This window comes from Grus americana, chromosome 1 (assembly GCF_028858705.1).
Source record: "Grus americana isolate bGruAme1 chromosome 1, bGruAme1.mat, whole genome shotgun sequence".
Taxonomy (NCBI): Eukaryota; Metazoa; Chordata; class Aves; order Gruiformes; family Gruidae; genus Grus; species Grus americana.
This window is the reverse complement of record NC_072852.1, coordinates 86656758-86674460: the sequence shown is the minus strand read 5'-3', so window position 1 is coordinate 86674460 and position 17703 is coordinate 86656758. Positions and strand designations below refer to the sequence as shown.

At 42.2% G+C, this 17703-nt stretch overlaps 1 protein-coding gene across 4 annotated transcripts in view; it reads left to right on the top strand.

Annotated features, from left to right (window-relative positions):
* FAM131B (family with sequence similarity 131 member B) overlaps positions 1 to 17699 on the top strand; it is a 43145-nt gene extending 25446 nt beyond the window's left edge. The window contains exons 3-8 of one of the 4 annotated variants that reach the window (XR_008576589.1): positions 857 to 892; positions 3454 to 3548; positions 4144 to 4349; positions 4676 to 4819; positions 5253 to 6060; positions 6601 to 17699. Coding sequence is in view for 3 of the 4 variants with exons in the window: in XM_054822079.1 (XP_054678054.1) it covers positions 857 to 892; positions 3454 to 3548; positions 4144 to 4349; positions 4676 to 4819; positions 5253 to 5797 (1026 nt within the window). In the remaining variant the exon portion in view is untranslated. Of the gene's footprint in view, positions 1 to 856; positions 893 to 3453; positions 3549 to 4143; positions 4350 to 4675; positions 4820 to 5252 lie in introns of all 4 variants that reach the window. The other 3 variants (XM_054822079.1, XM_054822091.1, XM_054822102.1) reach the window with 3 other exon arrangements.
* The last annotated feature ends 4 nt before the right edge of the window (positions 17700 to 17703 follow it).

Here is a 17703-nt window from a genome sequence, read left to right as displayed (position 1 = left end):
AAATAGTGTTCACAAATAACATTAACAACATACAATTTACAAAACCTTACAAAATGCTAATGTATAGGTATTTTTATTATCTTATTACACCTTGCTGGCTTGGAATGTAACTTCAAGAAACTTGGAGTTTCATGGAATCCTGGCAGAAATTGTGGGGCCAAGCTTGTAGGGAAAATTCAGTTAAATCAAATGCAGATCTGAAAGTCAATGAGTATAACCTATATCTCAGTGAACATTTTGATTTATGTGAAGGGATACCATAGGTGTAATTGATTCATCTACATTTTCCTGAGTGTCCACATCCCCAAAACAAGATGTTGAGTTGTGAGTCCTCCCAGCAGGAGGAAATGCACTATGGATTGGTTCTGTAATGGCTGATATGGGAAATGGATCTAGTTTTCAAGGAGAAAGTGGGTCAGAATGGACAAAGTGAAAAACTACAAGAGAAAATAATTTCAGCAGAAAATAATTCTGTAACTTGCTGTATTATACTCAAAATACATAGGTAGTGTAGCTCCTCCTTGTGTTAGCCTCAAAGCGATGCAACTCCCACGCAGGGGTGCCAGCATTGCAACATTTAGCAAAGAGCTGTTGGAAGGGGAGCCTTAGGAAAAGCTTTTTGTTTTTCTCTCTCTTACTCTCTATATCTTCCTATTCACCATTGTACTTTCAAACACCGTGAAACCTATAGACACCATAATCAACAGCAGGGAATAAAACCTGCTTGAAAAACACAATTTTTTTTAATATATCAGATAAAGTAGTGGTATTGATTATGGCAAACTGCTAGAGAGATGCATGGCTGTTTGTAACTTGTTTGTTACACTAACATGATGTCCTCCTTTGCTTTCTCTAGCAAACACGGACAGATTTCTCCTGGGATGGTATCAATGTAAGTATGTGCCACATTGCTCTTCAAATTTCTAGTCATAGGAACACCAGGATTTGTCTGTCATTGGACACAGTGGAGACCAGAATGGAAACCTGACTGAAAGTCTTTAGTGCCACTGAAATTCTGGGAATTGTCTATGATTCAGAGGATGGTGATGAATTTTTGTTTGCCTCTGTCTTTTTCTGTCTGGCAGGTATTTAGATCTGCAGGTGGCTGTTAAATTGCCTTTGTCCTCTTTGGGACAAATGCATGTCATTTCATATGTTCTATTTTTGAGATTTCTGGGCACTGCTAGGTCAAAAAGGTGTCTGTCCAGCATGCTTAAAAAATCAGTAGTCTTTGATTAGACCCTCATTTGATCTTCTCTGGGAGTTTGGGAGAAATGTATCCCTCATTTTCAGCTGTATACAGAAGTAAAAGAACTCTTAATGTGCACTGGGGGAGATGGTCAGCACCAGTTAACTTCAGTTAACAAGTGAAAGAAAAACCGAGCAAACATTTTAATAACACATGTTCCTTGTTGCTCTTAATACCTATGCCATGAAAAAATATGGATTTATTTTTTTCTTTTTCACTAAAGTAAAAACAGCATCCTAAAAATCAAGTAATGCATATTAGTGCTACCAAACTATTTTTTCTGCTTGGGAGGCTTAAAACACATGTTCACATAAATTAGCTTGATAGTTTTGTACACTTCGAAAGGCAGGATTAAAAGCTCCATTTTTGGTAGCATAAGCATTTTCAAATTGCAGATACTTTCAAAACCTTTAAATGGCTGTCATTTTCTGTTTCTCTGTGGTTTGAAAGCATGGGACGCTGAACATCAAGGGGACTTATATTTTTAACTAACCCTTGCCCTACTGACATCTGTTTCATTGTGGCACTTATGGCTTGGGATCTTTTGCCTAGGCTCAGTTAGAGAAACAAATTGTGCAGGAAAATAATGGTGCATGCAGCAATTATCTAGAAGAAATTTGTCAGTTTTTTTTCCTCATTGCACTTCTGTTTAGCTGAAAGCAAGGTACACAAAATCATGTTTCCTTGAAGACAGTAGAAGACAGTTTCCTTACTTGCAGTTTCCCATTTCCTAACCCATTCTGAATCCATGGAGCTCTTTCATAATGCGGCTCTTTCTCTTTCTCAGTGTAATTCCATAGATCTTCTTTGGGATCAAAGCTGGTTCATGAATTTCCTTTCCTTCCCATTCATTCCTGCCTTCATGTCATAGCTCTCCAACCTTGTAGTGGTAGAGACCTTCTGCAGTTTACTCTCTTTTCTGGGCGGTTTCCATGAGGTGGCTCACTGCGCAGCCCCCAAGCTGTCTTGAAACAAATGGGTGGATACTGAACAGCAGCACGCAGGCAGGAATGACCAGTGGGGGCATAGATGGACATTCTTCAACCAGCTTCATCACCGAGGGAAATGCATCATGGAACAAGGGCTGTGTTCTCACTTTTTACGGTTCTTCCCTTGCTTTCTGATTTCTTGAGCTCACATGTTACACACAGACATTCCTGGCTTCAGAGTTACAGGATGCCTTAGCTGCTCCATTTACAGTCAGTTTCCAGAGAAACTCACCTCTCATGTTTTGGCAATTGACTGGGATTATATGCAGTTCAACATCTTTACAATGCCTTCTTTTGCTGCTGAGTATTTGACTGCCCAGTTATTGCTCCACTCACCTTTCATGAGGTTTGTGCCTATGACCAAATGCTTTCTTCATGTCAGGATTTAAAATTTCCAGTGTCATGGTCTCTGCTTTTGAGTATCTTTGTGTTTGAAACATGCTGGACTTGATTTTCAGAGAGATTGAAATGAAGAGCAGAAGCAATGCTTGTTTGGCCCTTGAGAAAATTAAGCCTCCTATGCAATGCCTGGCATCTCTGAAGAAGCCTGATGAATTCATCTTGAGGGATTGTGTTTGGTGATGTTTGTGACTGCTGACTGTCCCAGTAGTGTCCTGTCCTTGTTATTCAGGGGCTGAGGATGAACATAGAGTAAAGGGAATTAAGCAGATCTATAGACCTCATTTCTTTACAAGTAGTTGTAGGTGCTTGAAACAGGACGCATCACTGATACAGTCACGTTCATTTTATTAAGACCGTATGAAAAGAAATGAACCCCAAAAGTAAGATATAAAAATTCATATCTGTAGTATGATGCATATATGATGCATTATTGTGTTTTACCTATCAGATTGTCAGCTCCCCATTGTAAGCTCCCTGAATTGTCCATCAGCCATGTCTTGCATCTCTAACAAAGAGCTGGGAACAGTGCAGCATGCCTATGGGGGACTGGCAGCAGCCAAAGGGAGGCTTCTTACAGCCTGCTTCTGCCTCTCCTGGTGACCTTGCCTCACTCAGTCCCAACCCTATGCAATGTCCAGTCACAGTTAAATAGCTTCTAATTTTTCCTTCCCTTCTTTTGTACTTTTTCTTGTTGCTTGCTTCTGCTCCTCATCTTCCCCCCACCTTCTGGAATCCTTATACTGATTTCTCACTTCAATTCACTTCCTTTTCTCCTTCCTGTATATCATTTCTTCATATTCTCTCTCTTTTCAGCTCTCCATGGAAGATACGACCTCCATCCTCCCCAAGCTGAAACGCAACTCCAATGCTTATGGGATTGGGGCTTTGGCTAAATCATCTTTCTCTGGTGAGGTCCTCAAAATTTGGGTTTATCCTTGGCAACTGCTCTCCACAGGCCTTCGTGCCTCTTCCCATATCTCTCTGTTGCTCTCCCAACTGCTCCTTTCTGACTCTTGCCTTTTCAAGGCCTTAGAGGAGTCTCCACCACCATGATTCTAGATACAGAAATCTCTTAGTTGTTGCCCTTTCAAAGAACAGATTCATCTTACGCCTGTTGGCTTCTCACCATGCACCCCACCTCAGACATCTTCAGTTGCTTCCCCTCAAACAGTCTTGGGTTTAACCCCATTTTCTATTTCTTAGTCCGTTCACTTCCAGACTTCATCCTTCATGCCCAACTCTGTCCTAAATGGATTCGAGGCAAGGAAGGAAATGTCTTATATTTGGGGTTTCCCTTTTTCCCCCTTCTGAAAGCCAGTCCAAGGAAAGATGGAGAAACTCTCCTGGAGAGTGATACAGTGAAAGGTGGGAGACACCCAACCCCAGGAAAGGAAAGGAAAGGAAAGGAGGGGAGGGGAGAAGCTCCACTTCCAAGAGAGGTAAACATCATGGCAGACAACCCTGGAGCTGTGTAATAGCCCCTCCTTGTTTTCTAATGTCTGGCCCCTTAGGGATATCTCGCAGCATGAAGGACCATGTCACAAAGCCAACGGCTATGGGCCAAGGCCGTGTGGCTCACATGATTGAATGGCAAGGCTGGGGCAAAGGTAACAGCCAGCAGCAGCAGCACACTCATGAGACAGCACGCAAAGACGCTGATGCCTACTCAGACCTGAGTGATGGTGAAAAGGAGGCCCGGTTCCTTGCAGGTAGCGCTAACTTTTTGGCATGTGGATCAGATTGGTTGGGATGTCCCAGGGCAGAATCCCTAAGAGACCAAAGTGCAGGAACCTGAAAAACACACTCAGGAGAGCTTGTGGGTGGTTCAGATGGCTGAAGGGGAGAGAGAGACTGTGGTTGGAATATTGCCAGTGGAATGCAAAGTGGAGAGGGTGAGGGCCAATTGTGGGTGATGGGTGTTGCTGAGATAGGACAAGAGTGGGACAGTTTGACCAAGAGATGAGGTTCAAGAGGGTGGTGAGAAGTGGAGACTTTCACACATCCCTGCTTCCCCTCCCTGTCTCCTTTGGCACAGGAGTGATGGAACAATTTGCTATTTCTGAGGCAACTCTCATGGCCTGGTCCTCCATGGATGGTGAGGATGTGAGTGTAAACTCAAATCAGGAGAACCCAGCAGGCAACTACTCTGAGAACTATCAGGAGCTAATGGAGAGCCAAGGTGAGCTCCAGTGCCTCTTGCTAATCTTGAAACACCCCTTTCCTGCTCTTGTTGTCATGTTGCTTTCTTTCCCTCTACTCTGTTTTATTCTGTAGTCTCAGTTTTTGGGATTGGGATCTAGCAGAGGCATCACCCATTTGTGGAGCTGTCCAAGGAATCTGATCTTAACAGGGAGGCTTCAAATCCCAGTTCCTTTGCCTGTTTTGGGCACAACTGTGGAAAGCTACCAGCTCTTACAGTCAATTGTTGGTATAATCAAGTTCATCTGCTTACTGCCTAGAACTGCCTTTTCTCTTCACCCTCCTCCCCTCTAAAGGATTTATCTACCCTGTACAGTACAGCTGCCATGCACAGGCACACAAGCTATCTGAATGAGCCAGCTTGGCCTAGAGAGAGTGTCTAACTGTGTGTTGTTTCCCTCCTTTACTTGCAGAGCATATGGCCCAGACGCAGTATGATAGCTGGCCTCATTCCTACGTCTCGCAGGGCATGTATTGTTTAGGTTCATCTGATGCCTGGGAGACCAGTGACCAGTCCCTCATCGCTTCCCCAGCAACTGGCTCCTACTTAGGCCAGAATTTTGATGAGTCCCAGACAAACCTTCAGGAAAGCATTTTAATTCAGAGCAGCCTTCTCCAGCAGCAACAGCTGCAGCAACAGCGGCAGGAGCAGAACTTCATCCAGAGCACGGGGCTGGTCCACGTGTGGCCCCTGCAGACTGCTCAGGGTGGGGGTGGGGCTGAGTCCAGCACATACATGGAGGACCACATTGAGGATGAAGGGAACCCACGGCTGGAGAAGGCTCCTCTCCTAAACAAGAAGCCCTCTCCAGAGGAGGATGATGCAGTGTGCCGGGACCTGGAATCACTGTCTCCTCGAGAGGAGATGGAACATGCTGCACTGAGCCGCAAAGTCTCAGATGTCACCTCCTCTGGGGTGCAGTCCTTTGATGAGGAAGAGGGAGAAACAAACAACTGATGCTTTCTGTGAAGTTCTCGTCACTGCTGAATAAAGAGAGGGGTGGCAAGGAATGAAATTACAGGGATTCTTCTCTCCAGCTCCCCATACTTCCGAGCAGACACACCTTCCATTCCTGACGTTTAATTATTTTTTTAAATGAGAGGAAAATCTCAAAGTGATTGACACACGAAGACCTCTTCTTCCCCTCCGCCGTGGACTAGTATTTTTGATTTTCATTGCTCTGGGCAACACATGTGAGGTGCTTGGAGAGATCTGGATTGGTAAATCATTTCTAAATCTTTTTAATACAGTCTTGGCTGTGGATACAAACTCTTCTGGTACTGGGGATGTGGTTGATGAGACAGGCTTGGTATAGGGAGTGGTTATGTGGCTAGAATCCATCCTGACAGAATGGATGTTGCTCTGTGGACATGGTCCCCTTTGATAGAATATATAAATATAAACTGGTTTAAAATGAAGATATATATGAAATATAGATTGCACTAGTATTGTGATTGTGGCTTATACAGAGGATAAGGCTGTATTTCATACAGATGGTACTGAGATGAAAGATTTGCTGTGTAACCAGATCCTCAATAGCACCTTGATATGAAATTGTAGGCTCGATGGATACAAACTGCACTCCATGGGCACGGGCTGTGCTGCAGTACAGATGGTGTGGCTCTGTGGGCATGGCTCTGCTGTGGCATGGAAGAATGGATGCAGATACAAATCTAACCCTGCTCTCAGATATTCATGCTTTGGTCTCTTTCTAATTTTTCATTTATTTGTTTCTCTCTTTGACATTTCTACCTTCCCAGGAGCTGGCAGGAGTGGTGTGTCCTTTTGGCATTGGGCACTGGATGCCAGTGGAAAGGACATTTTCAGCTACAGAGACAGTCATAAAAAGCTGACTTTTGCAGGGGGCTTGAGAACATGTCCATCTTGGTGCTGCTGCTGTATCCTTCTGTCTTTTCCCTTGCTGGCAGTCTGGGAAGACCCAGAGAGTAGGCAGCAGATCCAGGAACAGTGTGTACAGCTATGAGATCACAGATATCCAGTTTACATTGGAGTTTTCAGTTTTTGCTTTTTTTTAACCGTGTTATATTGCTGGGTAAGTGTTCCTAACAAAGCAGTTAATAGTGGGAAAAGCCTGTACTCCAGTCATCACTTAACAGAAATAACTGCACCTTTCCCTTTTCTGCCACTCCTTCTGCAATTCCAAATGTAGCTGGAGGAAAAGGGGTGAGAGGAAGTTTTCTCCTCCTATTTATTTTCTTCTCTTATTTTCCTACCCTAAGCAATGTAAATAATGCTCAGTACTTGGTCTGTTTGTTTTTCCCTCCCATCTCTTTTTTAGGAGTGGAGAAAGCTGATTTCAGGAGTTTTCCCTATTTGTACGGGTTCTATATTTTTTTGTGAAAAAAATATGGTTCATTGACTACGGGGAATTTGGTCTCTTGCAATTCCTCGCCATGTTTCTACAGACCACCTTTTGGGGGGAGAGGTTTTGGAAGGAAATTAAACAAACTGTCTCCTTTCCAGCTCTCACCAGAGAATAAACAGGGGCAAAAGCAAAATTTGTACAAGGCTATCGATTTTCCTGGAGAACTGAACAGAACCAGCAGAGATTACCCAAGTGCTGAGTTTTAATTGCAATACCTCTTGCAAGGAAGCATCAGCAAAGCGTTGATTTAGACCAGATTCTAGATCTGATGAGCTAGAGAAAGGATTTTGCCTGGACACTGCCATACTGTCCCGGGGGCAACTCTTTCTCGCTTACTCTGACTCGTATCTACTCTGTTTAATTCATGGTACATTTGTCTCTTCTTTGCCTCCTCTTCAGGCTTGGTGTATTTTTTGGATGACAGGAGAGTGATACATGTTCCTTTCCTGATTCAGGCTTAGTCCCAGCGTATTTGCAGGGAAGAATGTCTGAGGAGAATAGAATGTGACTGAAGTAATATCATCAAGTGTCAGAGTTCAGACAGCTCCTGGCAAGCAAAGCAGATGATGTCCAGGAATTATGAAACGTATGAATGGGACTCTCAGGTAGAACTTTACCCCACACAGCTTTCTCCCACTTACACAGGCAGCTGCATGAAGAGGGCCTCCTCTATGAATGCCCAAGTCTTTCCAGCCAAGTCCACTTCAAGCGGATCTGTCTTCCCTATCCATTGCGCCTGTAAAGGAAAGACCTTTGGGATATTTAAGTAAGACTGGTATTTTGGTGTAGGTAAGAGATAAAAGTTTTTGTGACCACTTTTTTTTACCCATCTGCTTGGGCTTGCTTACATCTCTCTAAGGAGGTAGCTCTTCTCCTGAATGATGACCTTTCAGTATCTCTTTAAAGATGTTTACACATTCAGGTGCTAACCTCCCCTGGGCAGGAGGTCTTGATGAAGATGATCTCCTACAGTTCTTGCAGGGCCAGTGCTAGCTCATTGTCCTGAATTGGTTTGGGTCTAGCCATGAAGGAGGGCCTAGGAAATCACACTAGCCAGAACAGGGAGATGGGGCAAGTGCTAAGAGCACCTCAGCAGATGACGAATGACTAAGTGTTAACCTTTTCTTATTTCTTTTTTAAAAAGCCTTCAGGGAAACAAAAATGGTCGGGTATGTTCCTTTGTGAGAGAAGATTTGGGTGGCTTGTTGCTTTTTTCTCCAAACCATTTTGTTCCCACGTGCCTCTCCAGGACCAATCTGGATGTTTACGGTAACTTTCAGAGTAGCTTCTAATGATCCCTCTGTGTTGTTTACAGGATTGGGGCAAGTGGGTCAACTTGTCCAGGGCTTCTTTTTCTTTTAATGTGGACATGTGGTACGTTTACTAAGATGTCTGATTGATGTCTAAAAGATGTACATTATCACCATGCAAGGCAGTAACAGGGAATTATCTACATTGGAAAAAATGTGAAAAAAAAAATAATTGACCTTATAGAAAAATTCTATGGAGTTCGATAGGAAGAGAAACCTATCTATAGAGTTTTCTAACCTCTGTAGAATGGGACAGAGAATAATACCCTGCTGTGTAATTCCATAACCTGATCTCTAGAAACCTGTAGATAGACTCTCATTCTCTGTGAATTCAGGCTGGTTTGAACACTACACTCTATAAAAACTTTGAAGCTTACTGAATTCTATGAAATTTTTTCATAAAGGTCTTGGCTTTCTGTGAATAATAAAATTTCAGCCTTTTTCTGGAAAAAAAAAAAAAAGAAAGAAAACGAAAAAGGCTATTTTCCATGACCTCTCCACAATCCAAAAGAGAAAAGTATCTACCTTTGCCAGGAGTTTGACTGGAGAGAGCAGGTCTGCCCATCCACACTTGATACCTGAGTGAGCTTCCTGAGCTGAACTGGAAAGGCAGTTTGAATCTCTTTGAAAATGGAAAACGGTTTGTATAACCTGGCCTTTTCTTATGTAACAGGCCTACTGCTTCTGCGTATCCAATATCAGAGAGAGGGACATGGAACCTACTGTACATTTCCCAGCAAAGTGGTTATATAGGTACACCTATTCAAGCATATGGAAGGCACAGGTGCTCTGTGAGCAAAATTTGGCCTGCAGATCCTTTATCCTGGTGAGGAAGGATGAGTTGGAGAGAGTCCAGCCAAATACTCAGAGCCCAAATTGAATTTCTGAGGCTGAAAATAAGAAGGAAAGGTAAGCTCAGTATCCATGATCTACAGTTACTAAGAAACTGAGCCCTGCTGTTCACTTACACAAACCTTTTGTAAAGCAGAACTGCACTACATAAAAAATTTGGATTTGCTTAAAGCAGCAAAGGTAGAAGATTCCCATCTTTCCCCCCAAGCCTTTGTCTTGAACAGGCACTTGTTGAAAATATTGTGCTGAATATGAAGGAAGGCTTAAACACAACTAATTGAAAAAGATCTCAGATTCCACTGCAAGAAAATTCTTTCTTGTTCCTTTTCCTATGATTGCTCATATCTGATCAGTTACACTATTTCATAAGTTTTTCCTTTATATAAATCTTAAGCTTTCTTTATAAGCCTTGTGAGTTCTCTTCAACTCCATTACCTCAGGCTCTGGGATGGAGAAGTCAATCTGCTTCTTTCAGTTTCTGTGCCTCTAAATCTTCTTCTTCTGGGAAGCTGCTGAGAAGTCACCCACTTGTTCTTCTCCCTTAGAAACTTTAACATCACCTTTCGTGATAGGCTTGCAGCAGAGAACAGAGTTTAACCGTACCTCTAAGCCAATCAAATGGTGAGCTGCTGTGAAGGAGGCAGCCCTCTGCCCTGGCTGTGCTCACCTCCCACAGTTCTTGTGCAGATGCTGATGCGCAGCTGACCCCACAGCAAGCCAGTGCACTTTCACCCTATTGTAGAAGTGAAGAGGGAGCAGCTGTGACCAGAGGGAGAGAGAGCACTGTTCTCAGCAGCTGGCCTTTATATCAGGTTAGGGAAACTGGGAAAGTGCACTTTGAAATGTCATCTTCATTATGAGTTTAAGCTGCTAAAAGGAGCTGTCATGCCTTCTCCCTTCTGAAGCTGTATACTTGTACTGCCTAGGAAGCACCAGTGCTAACACTCCTTTGGCTGCTCAGGAACTGGCCCCATTGAAAACTAACCCAGTCCCCTATCAAAATAAGGGTTTCAGTGGGATCAGCCCCTTGTATTTTTTCACTTGGTGAGGCAAGCATCACTGAGGGCTGGTGAAACATGCAGATGGTCATGCTGAAGAATATTTATTTGGTTGCAGATGCAACCTAAGTTGTCTTAAGCTGGCTGTGAAATATCTGTCTGAGAATAAACCCAGCTGGGGTACCAGGGAGGACATATTCCCCCTTCCTTCCCTAGTGTTTTCCTTTAGAATTTCTAGTATGCTTTTACCTGACTTGGTCTTTGTTGTTATTTAATGCCCTGTTATTTCCCTCACTATTTCCTCCACTTCCACAGGCTCCTTTGAGATAAACCCTTGCAATCAGGCAGGAGGAGATGAGTAACTTGATATACTCATGGAATTAATAAATTTAACATGCACAAATCTCATGCACTCAGCGATTGCACTCCATGGCAGCTAAGATACTGGTAAGTCTTCTCCTGTAATTGCAAGAGGCAGAGCCTTGCGCAGGAGTGAAGCACAGCTGTTGGAGGTGAGGTTTATCCCTGTCTTTAAGCCAGTTGCAATCTACTGTGAAATCCAGAATGGCTCTTCACACAACACAGATAGGAAGCTTCGTGGCAGACTCCAGGCAGAATGGGCTCAGGTACAGAATTGCTACACAAGCTGTAGCTCCAGGATTGGTGCAGCTTATGGTAGTCCTTAGTCCAAGCCATACTTCTTTCTGTAAGACAGAGGGATAGGAAAGAGACCTCCCTGAATTTAGGCACCCACTGGCTTCTTTTTCATCATCTTTGAAAAACTGCACAATATGCTTAATTCTTTGGGGTAATCATATAAGAAATGCACCAAATAAGAACTTAGTTATTGTCCAGATGAAATTAATGTGAGTTCTGTTCTCACTGGAAACCCAAAATATCTAAATTTAGCTCAGTTTGCCTTAACCGTTGTATTGGTAATTGCCTAGAAGGAGAAACAAACTAAAATAATTCCATCTCTAAATGCTGTAGAGAGCAGATCAATGCTGGCCTAGTCTAAGCTCTTCTTTCAAATTTCTCCCAGATGGAATTTCCCACGTTCCTTGTTCAGAGAACTCTAATGTGTCATTTCCCTTAAACAAACTGTTTAATTTTTTCCAAAAGAAAAAGGAAAAGAAAGGAAAGAAAAAACCAAAACCTTCCACTCCAATATAGAGATTATCTGTAAGGGCTGGTGTCCTTACATCTAGAAAAATATAAATGAGTAACAATTTCATCTTTGATTCTCCTCCCCTGTAGCAATCTGACAGGGAAAGATTTCTATGCCATGGCTCAGGGAAAGGAAAAATAAACAGGGAAAACGTGAGTAAAGTAGTGCCTATTAGAACTCAATGTGCGTGTAGGACAGCCTACAATCATTAAAGCACAGTCTCAAATACAAATGCAAGCTGTAAAGTCAACATCAGGTGCCTCTTTTGTGTCATAGGCTTTTCCCAGGCTAAATAGTGGTGAACCTGCACAGGAGCAGAAGAGAACAGCTGGACCAGATCAATGTCTCACTTTGTCTCAGAACATGCTGTGGAGCCTGGGCAAGGCTGTTGGGGACACTATGCTCTCTCAGCATCACAGCCAGCTTCATGAATTGATTGGGGTTGGGATGAAGACACATGGTTATTATGTTAACAAATGGACATGGAAGACCTGTGCTTAGAACATTAGGGTCTATTTACATCCTTGCACTGACATTTTTCCCCAGCATAGGCAGAACAAAGTGTTATCTTTTCCCTGGAAATCAAGAGAAGCTCTATGATTGTCAGTGTTGGTCCGCACAAAAGAAAATAAATATGTGATATATTTTTCCAGTGAAGATACGCATTGTTGGAGGAGGAAAAATTTAGTCAGGCTGTGACTCTCTGAGAAAGAGTATGTTTACTAAAACTGTAAAGACTTGTTCAAGAATGTTCTCAGTGCAGATACTGTAGAATCATAGAATGGTTTGGGTTGGAAGGGACCTTAAAGATCATCTAGTTCCAACACCTCTGCCATGGGCAGGACTTACCTACTGATGAGTAGTAGCTGCTGTCTTCTAGGAAGAGAGGGGCTGCAGTGTTCTGTGGAAAGACTGCTACTGAGGATCTTCCTCATCTCCTTTGACTGGGGACATTTTAAATGCCCTCTGAAACCTAGTCTTGTTTTTGCTTTCCCATAAGGGATCAAATGTCCATGCAAGACAAAATCATCTAAAAAGACTTTTCTCCATTATGGAGACAAGATCGTGCACCAAGATTTGCTTCTAATAAGATAAAGGCATCTAGTCCACATTCACTGGCCTTCTGGATTCATTTTCATTGGGCATGGAAATCCAGTCATGAGTTGGAGGTCAAAAGGTTAAGAACCCTCTTCCAGTGTTCTGCCACGTTCCCATGAGGCAAGTACAGGTGGACTTCCCTTCTTTTCAGATAATGCATGTGTGAGCAATGTAGCAAGCCAAAAGCTCTTTTGCAGGTATATATTCTTGTTTGGCTTCAATTTTTCTTGTCTGATTTGTGGATGTTTTGCATGATTGGAGGTCTCTGGGAATCCCTACACTATAAAATTGGGACTCAAAAGTAATTTTACAGGGAGCAGGATCTCTTTTCAGCTCTTTTCAGATATGGGAGCGTACAGACTGAGGATTTGGGAGGTACAAGGGTGGTGGATGGGAGTCTCAGGGGTGGCATGTGGAATGGATTCCTGAAGCATGTTTAAAAGTAACCAAAGGCTTGGGTCTTCAAATGTTGTATTCTCAGTATCTGAAACTGCTTTAGCATAAACATATGGGACAACGGAGGTTGCTGCAAAGCAATTTTAAAGAGCTTCCCCCAAGCCTGTACACATTTGCTGTAGGGGGGAGGCTGCATGGTGATTATATGTATTCTTTCAAGCTAGTGTTTACAGAGGTGCATTGATGTTTGAGGGGAAGGTACTGAATAGAAGTAAAACACAAAGGGAAAGGACCCACTATTGAAAGCTTTCATCCTTACCTTGTCCCACACTAGCCCTTAATAAGTAAAATGAGTCTGATTTGCCTTTGGTCTTCCAGCTCCAAAACATGTTTGCCTGAAAATTTTTGTTGGATATACTTCGCATGTTTTGATAATGTGACTTATGAGATAACACTTCTACAAAGATATATATAAAGACATACATGTACAACCACATACATACATGTACACACACTACATATAGACTTAGGAAACTATATGGCGCTATACACCCCCATGCCTGTGTGTGGCAGCAACCACAGTAAAGGAGGGGAGGTAGCTCAAAATAGCATGTACAGTCCTTTATGGAGTTGTTATTAAACAGAATGTGGTCTTGCCATCCTCGCTGGTGGAAGTGTTTTATTTCTGTGGGACTGGTTCCAGGGGAGCTGCGTCTGAGAAATGAGGATCCTAGGAAGACGGGGTGGGTCTCAATGAGATAGTCTGATGGAGGACATTGAAAAGGATCCATGGTGGCTTGGAGAAGCATTTGAGACTAGGAAATATATGATACACTATTTCTCATTAAGAAGATAAGAACATCACATATTTGACTATACAGGGCTAAAAATCTCATGTGTGCCTATAGCTACCATGACACAAATCCCAGGCCATTGTGGCAGATTTGATGATAGACAGCATCACATCAATGGGATCCTTTAGTTTAGCCTAGAGTGAGTTTTCCTGTTACACTGAAACAGCATTTTCCAGATGATACATGTAAGTTTTGTCCCAATATTGGTGACATGCAGACACATCTGGTACAGAGTTGGACAGAAGTTTCACAACAGGACACAAGGACAGGACACAAAGCAGAGTCTGATACTGGGTTGTAAAAGGCACTGACACTGGGTAGCAAGACTCTGGGTTCACATTTCAGTTTTAAATTGGTGCTTCTCAGCCTGCTGTCCTCATAGCAGGTTGGGGAATTGGATGGCCCAGAGGGAAAGGAGCATCTCCGCACTTCCAACATTGCTGTGTCATCTCCTTCTGATTTAGGCCAGATCCAGTAGCGCTTGAGAATATCTACCATATGAGGATTTAAAATTCTAGCCATAAAAGATACCTATTTCCTTGTGAAGATAGTTGCACTTCTTCACTGGTTCTTGGAGGGGCTAAGCAGTGTCACTTGCCCTGCTTAAGGCATACTATATTTCACAATCAGGGCTGTTTAACTGATCTTTGCTTTCTGTATTCTATTTGAAGTTAATTTGCTTCCTTCCAGTTTACCTGCCTTTGCTACTGAATAGATTCCCCCCTACCCCTTGGTATGTATGTCTGCATAATTATGTTCATATAATTAATTGTGACTTACTAAGACACAAATACTTAACTCCTTTAGGCTTTTGTTTTTGGGTTTTTTTGGTCAATCCTGTAAGTCCCCTAGTACTTGCTCCTGATTTTTTTTTTTCCAAATGGCCTCTAAATTGTCCCCCCCCTTTTTTTTTTTTTTGAAACATAGTGTGTCAAATGAAATCAGTTATTCCACATATGTTTAAGACTTGAGTCCATGGGAAAATAACATATCTCTGGGCCTGGAAGTCGTACCTCTGCATAGGAAAAATGTCTTTTTTTCTTGATTTCACATTATGGTACAAAGATGGTGTCCAGCTACTGAGTGCTTCACCTAGCAGCACTCTTTTACCATCATACTAGTCTAGATTTATCCCTCAGTTAAGTATATCTCCTCTGGATTTAGCTGCTTAGCCCCAGCATGAACCTCATTCTGTGCTATCTGCCCAGCCTCTGATCTCCACTTTCTGCTTATTTCTCTGTTTAGACTAGATGGCAAATCTACCATATGTTTCTCTCATGTTACTGTCTTACAAGGTCTCATATGTTACTTCCAGGTCATTAATGAAAACAGTAAATAAAAGGGCGTAAGACCATTCTTGCTGCACACCTCACTGGCTCTGCACTTTGCCAGCTGCAAGGGTATTTTCTATACACTCCCTCAGACAGTTCATATCTTGTGCCAGAGAAACAACAAATTTGATTTAAGTATAAGATTCTGTGACATGTTTGGTCATAATCCAACCATCTCACAGCTCTCATTTCTCTTCACAGCCCATTTGCTTAAGTGCACTATAGAAGTTCGAAGGGGGGAAAAAAGCAGATTAATTTTATTTTTTTGGCAAATGTATTCCTCATAAACCTTCCATTACTGTCTTTTGCACTTGTTTTTGTGTGGAAAAGCTGAAAAGCTTCTAACTTGAGTTTGTGTGACTTTAATTCTGAACATATTTTTGTAGGTCTTGTATTTTTACCTTCAGTTTTTCAAACTAAGTAGCTATTCAGTAAATAGCCAGGTATTAGCAGCTTTTAGACTGTTGTTCATATAAAGCAGGCAATTCACATTTTCATTTCTCTACATTCTGTTTCCTTTATAAATTTTCCACTGGACTTTTCCTCAACAAACTTTGTCCTCCATATCAAGTGCACTCCTTCAAGTTGGCTAGATACATTTCAGTAACTGGTTTTACTATGGAGCGCAAGATGTTTGCACAAGCAGCACACCAAAACTGCTGGGATGTGAGCAAATGCTTATTTGAAAGGCCAGTGCTTGAACTAGTAATAGGTTTGGCTGAGACTGGCTTCATTTAGCCAGCACGCTAATCCCAGCAGCGTCCAAAGTAGCGTCTGGAGTCTGTGAGGCTGTGTCAGGACTTACGGACTTCCAGCAAGCTGAGGGAGGGGGGAGATGTGGCTCAAAGCACAGGCCACCCAATTGCTGAGCTATCTACTATTGCACACCAGTGATCTGAAAAAGGTGATGTTTGTGTGTGTGAGTATATGTGCACAGGGTTGTCTGTCCAGTATTGGGGGGGGGGGGGCCCACACTGAGAGTCTGCGTTTTACGGTCAGGAGCAGTTTAAGCTTGCCTCCCACAAATAAAGCCTTAAAAAGTTTTGCATCACATGGCTTAAGATAAAAAATGTTCTTCTCTATTTGAGAATACTAATGCTCAGGCATGACTTTTGTGCGGAAATATTAATTATTGGTCTGCAGTGTTGATTAAATTGTTATGAGAGCTATGCCCAGATCCTTGCTTATGTGGCCATCAACAACTTAGTGCTTGCTGTGACAGTATTTTTAATAGCGTGTTTTTAATTATACCCTTCCTGGGGCTGGACTACTTTGGCAAAGAGGGATCTTTACTTGCTCAACTAGTTATTGCCCTGTCTTGTATTCTTTGGCCACAAAACACACACTTCTATACAGTGTTTGCATAACTGGGGAGAGGGGGGAGTTATTTTTTATGAACTCTTGATTCTGTCTGTGTCTCTATTTCTGCTTGTACTAACTAGTTTTGACCATAGGGTTAGCAAACTAGATTTTTTTAGTCTGAAATAGTTTGCTAACAAAAAAAGTTACATTTTCCGGCAATTTTTTCTCGTTGTCCAGTAGTCCATCTCCATGTGTTTTCTACTTCATCCAAATCATGACTAAGTATCTTAGCCATGTCATAACTACCCAAAGCCCTATCTGTTGTCCTGTCAACCTTAAGTCCTCCTTATTTTTTCAATTCTTTACATTGGTGAGTTTAAAAACAAGACTTCTGCTTTCACATTTGAATGCCATATAAATACAGAGTTCATCTTTTTGCTAGATTAAAATTTAATAGATAACTTCTTGCCTTCATTAACTGAATATCAATAAACTGGCAATTAGTTGACATTAAGACTACATTTATCTTGAAGATACAAGGTCAAAGGAGTTTTTTTAGGGTGGGTTTTTTTGGTGGTGGTGGTGTTTTCCCAAAATTTTCTGCTCTGATGGAGATTTTTCACTGTCGTGTTGTTCTCAGACTATTATATCTTGGGTACAAAATGTAGTTCAGCAGGTGCTTGGAGTTGAAAATGCTGAACAAGATCAGCTCTATATTAGTGCTTTGAGTGGTAGTGTCAAGCTTGGTGTCATATGAATCTCTGCCCAAAACAATGATTATAAGCAACTGCACATGCTATTTAGGAGAAAAGCAAGCTTCTGTGGTTCAAAACGGCCTCAGAGCTTTTTGGTTTTCAAGGCTTGTGCTTAGATTTTTGGGGGGAGATTTGACTTTCTAGCTGAATGGGAAGGTCTCAGTGCTGATACAACTTCTGGGGATATTTTGGATTGGGGGAAAAATGGGATTTCTGTGTAGGTAGCCAAGTCTGTGCTACTTGGATAACATAGGAGATGCAAGTTTTTCAGTGACAGATCAGTGTGACTTTGTTTGCCAGACAAAGGTTTCAAGTTTAAACTTTGAGGGGGCATACTGGGATTGACTGAGAGGGTGCAAGCTTAGAGTTCCCTTGACAAAGGTTCAGTGCAGTTTACTGCACATTTTGCACCT